Below are 3,293 nucleotides of genomic sequence, written 5' to 3'. Positions count from 1 at the left end.
GAACAGACCTTTTAAGCTATGCCTGTCCCCGAGGACGTTAGGGTCGGGGACGCCCACGGTGTGGCCCTTGACGACGGCCCCCTTGGCCGGGATCGGCTCCCCGTTCCGGCCGACGCAGCCGTCGTTGACGAGGTGCGACGCGTCGCGCCCTCCGATGCGGTCGTAGTGGATCTCGGAGCAGGGGCCGCACCTGGAGGGGGAGATGTGGGGAGATGTGGGGAGACGTGGATCTCGGAGCAGGGGCCGCACCTGGAGGCGCACAGTCGTCAGTCAGTGTGACACACGCCGTGGCGCATCTAGACGGCGCGCACGGGCCCGTGTCGCCCATCTCCCAAAAGTTGTCCTTCATGTTGCCCGCGAGGATGCGCTCGGGCGGGACGTACTTTGCCCAGATGTCGCGCGCCTCCGTGTCCGCCGGCACGCCCAGCGCCTCGTTGCCCTCGAAGTACGTGACGTACAGCCGCTCGGGAGGGATGCGGTACACCTCGGTGAGCAGCTGCCACGCCCACGCAATGGCCTCCTCCTGAAGTAGTCGCCGAAGCTCCAGTTGGCGAGTCGTCAAAGTTGTCATGTATGATAGTGGGGTATCGAGAATTCCAGAGGCTACGTCTATTGTCCGTCTGAGGCGGATGCACTTTTGAGAGTTGGCCGCGCGCTTGAGCTTGGACATTGCCGTCCCCTCCTTGCACTGGCCGAGGAAGAGGGGCTTGAACTGGTTCATGCCCGCGTTGATGAAGAGGAGCGTCGGGTCGTCGTGCGGCACCACCGGCGACGACGGCCACCGTGAGTGCGCCGCCTTGTCCGCGAAAAAGTCGATGAAGGCGGACCGCACCTCGGCGGTGGTGCGGAAGGCGCGGCGCGGCGCGGCGAGCGCGTCGGCCGCGGGACCGACGAGGCTGGCGGCGCCAGAGGAGCCGTTCGAACGCAGCCCGTTGATCATCTCCTCGAGCTCCTCTCGGATGCGATGCTCCTCGAGGTAGGAGGTCACCTCGGGAAGGAGGGTTGCGCCGGCCACCGAGTCGATCGGCTCGCCGGGCGGCGCGTCCGCGTGTGACCGAAGAAAGGCGGCCATCGCCGCGAGCGGCTCTGCGGGACGCTTCGCGATCGCGTCGTTGAGCGCTTCCGTCAGGCGGAGCGTGAGGTCCTCCACTCCGCTACGCTCCATTGTCAGAGAGGAGGGCAAAAAGAAAGAAAACACGCGTTGATGGGAGGACGGCACGCCGCCACCACACAGGGATTTTAACCCACAGAGAGGAGGGCATCGAACTGAAAATAACGTGAAGGGTCTTTTTTTCATCACCTCCTTGGCATGGAGGGCGGCATGGAGGGCGGCGGCACGCTTGCCCCCGGAGCCGGACGCGTCTGCAGCAGCGGCGGTGTCGCGGAGCCAGAGAGAAGCAGATCGTCGATGGGGCTGCCGCCCCCGAAGTGCCACGTCATCTCGTCGGGCCCCGGCGGCGGCGGCGCGCCGGCCTCGGCGAGCGGGCCGAGAGCGAGCGAGATCTCCGCGAGGAAGGGCGCGAGGCCGGCCTCCAACGCAGACCCAGACGCCTCGCCCGCCTGCGCCGCCGCCGCAAACCCCTCGACACGCCCCTGGGCTGATGCGGTGCGAGCCTCAGGAGTGTCGCGCTCGGGCGGCGGGGCCGGCAAGAGAGGAATCGCAGCGGCCCACGGCAGAGCCACCTTGCTCTTGAGCGTGCGGCCGACCGAGAAGGCGACCCAGCCGCCGGAGGTGGACAGCGCGGCGGCCTCGGCCAGGCCGGGCAGCGGGACCGGAAGCTCGTCCTTGAGGATCACGAGCGTCGGGCCCGGGCAGTCGGACGTCTGGTTCACGACGCGGTGCGCAGGCAAGCGCGAGGTTCGGGACGGCTCGTTCCAGAAGCCGCGCCCGTGGCGGTTGGCGATCTCGTCGGAGCCCGCGCCGATGGGCATGCGCACCCTCGACGCCGGCACAAACACGCCCCGCTGCCGGCAGCCCCCGCAGAACCTCTCGCGAAAGGCGGCGGTCGACGCCTGCGGAGGCAGCGCCTCGCAGCCCAGCGCGCCGCCCGAGACGACGTCGCCCCAGCACGTCTCCGTGTAGCGCGTGCGCTTCGGGGGTGGAGCGTCGGAGCTGGCGGCCTCGCGGGCCGGGGGCCTCGCCTCGTCCATCAGCCCTGGCCACCGCGAAGGCGCCGCCGCCCCAGAGCACGAACCCTCCTCCGCCTGCTCAGCTGCCTCGGTCGAGACGAAGCGCTGCCCTCGCTGCCAGAGGGACGCGCCAGAGCCCAGCTCGAGGGCGCCTCCCGTCGCGACCGGTGTGGCCGGCAGGGTGGGCGGTGTCGGGGGAATCAAGCCCGCAGCAGGCGCTGTCGGAGGCGCCGTGCCCGCCGCGCTGAGAAGCCATGCCAGCACACGCTCGGGATCTGCCAACGCCTGCTCGGCTGTCATCACAGCGGCGAGCCGAGGCACGCGTGTGATCGCTTTGCGGCATACTGCGAGCAGCGCAGCGCTGTGAAGTTCGCGGCGCGTGGCGTTCTCGCTGCGGAGCTGCTCGAATCCTTGCTCCACATCGGTCAGCTCTTCGGCAGCCGCGACCAGCTCCTCCAGCTCCCTGACCTTCGCCGCCTCCCGCTCCAAGGCGGCGGCCAGCCTCTCCTCTTCGGCACGCTGGTGAGCAGCGGCGGCTTGCCGCAGCGCGACGAGGCTGCCCGGCGCGGGGATCATGGCACAGGAATTGCACCGTCTGGCGGAGCGCCGCGGCGTGCTTGCCTGGCTGCAGAGCGTCGGCGAGAGAGGGGAGGGGGAGATAGGAACGCCGATGACGCGACATCTCGTAGATTAGCCGAGATTCGCTGGGTTCTTTTTTTTCCAAACGAATAAAATTCTTGCATTTTTGCTCCCGGCTAAGGGAGCAAGCAAGCCCACTCAACCCCAAGTACTCACCATTCTTACAGTGGTGTAGCTTGTGCAGAGGCTGCAGCCTCTGCTGGGGCGGAATGCGCGGGGTTTTCGGCGCGATGCCCTCGGCGAGTACACGCTACTGCTGTGCCGCACGCTCTCCTGCGCGCGCGTGACGTGTGGGACGCGTGCGCTGCGCTCAAACGTCGCGATTTGGCGATAGGCGCTCTAGCCGGGCCACAGCGAAAAGGTGCCCCTCGCATCGGGGGGTACGTAAGGTTGCTAAAGTGCGCCTTGAGTTGGGTCGCTCACCGAAAGGGCCCCCTGGTAAACCGCCGCCTCCTTCGAAGAATAGTAGCTTATCCGTTTGCCCCTCGCGCCTAAGGCGGATCCCCCGCCCTGCTGTTGCCCGA

The 3,293-nt window shown here is 68.0% G+C and overlaps 2 protein-coding genes across 2 annotated transcripts in view; both read right to left on the bottom strand.

Moving 5' to 3' along the window:
* EMIHUDRAFT_65723 (alanyl-tRNA synthetase) overlaps nucleotides 1-940 on the bottom strand; it is a gene marked incomplete at both ends in the record, with an annotated part of 4,033 nt that extends 3,093 nt beyond the window's left edge. The window contains 2 exons of the mRNA XM_005771298.1: nucleotides 37-190; nucleotides 312-940. Coding sequence (XP_005771355.1) covers nucleotides 37-190; nucleotides 312-940 — 783 coding nt within the window. The remainder of the gene's footprint in view (nucleotides 1-36; nucleotides 191-311) is intronic.
* Nucleotides 941-1,296: 356 nt separating this feature from the next.
* Nucleotides 1,297-2,706, bottom strand: EMIHUDRAFT_102397 (hypothetical protein; the record flags this gene model as incomplete). The annotated part of the gene is made up of 1 exon (XM_005771297.1): nucleotides 1,297-2,706. One exon carries the CDS (start codon nucleotides 2,704-2,706, stop codon nucleotides 1,297-1,299), a length of 1,410 nt encoding a protein of 469 aa, XP_005771354.1.
* Between the last annotated feature and the right edge of the window lie 587 nt (nucleotides 2,707-3,293).

Source organism: Emiliania huxleyi (assembly GCF_000372725.1).
Source record: "Emiliania huxleyi CCMP1516 unplaced genomic scaffold EMIHUscaffold_39, whole genome shotgun sequence".
NCBI lineage: Eukaryota > Haptophyta > Isochrysidales > Noelaerhabdaceae > Emiliania > Emiliania huxleyi.
This window is presented reverse-complemented; position numbering and strand designations above follow the sequence as displayed.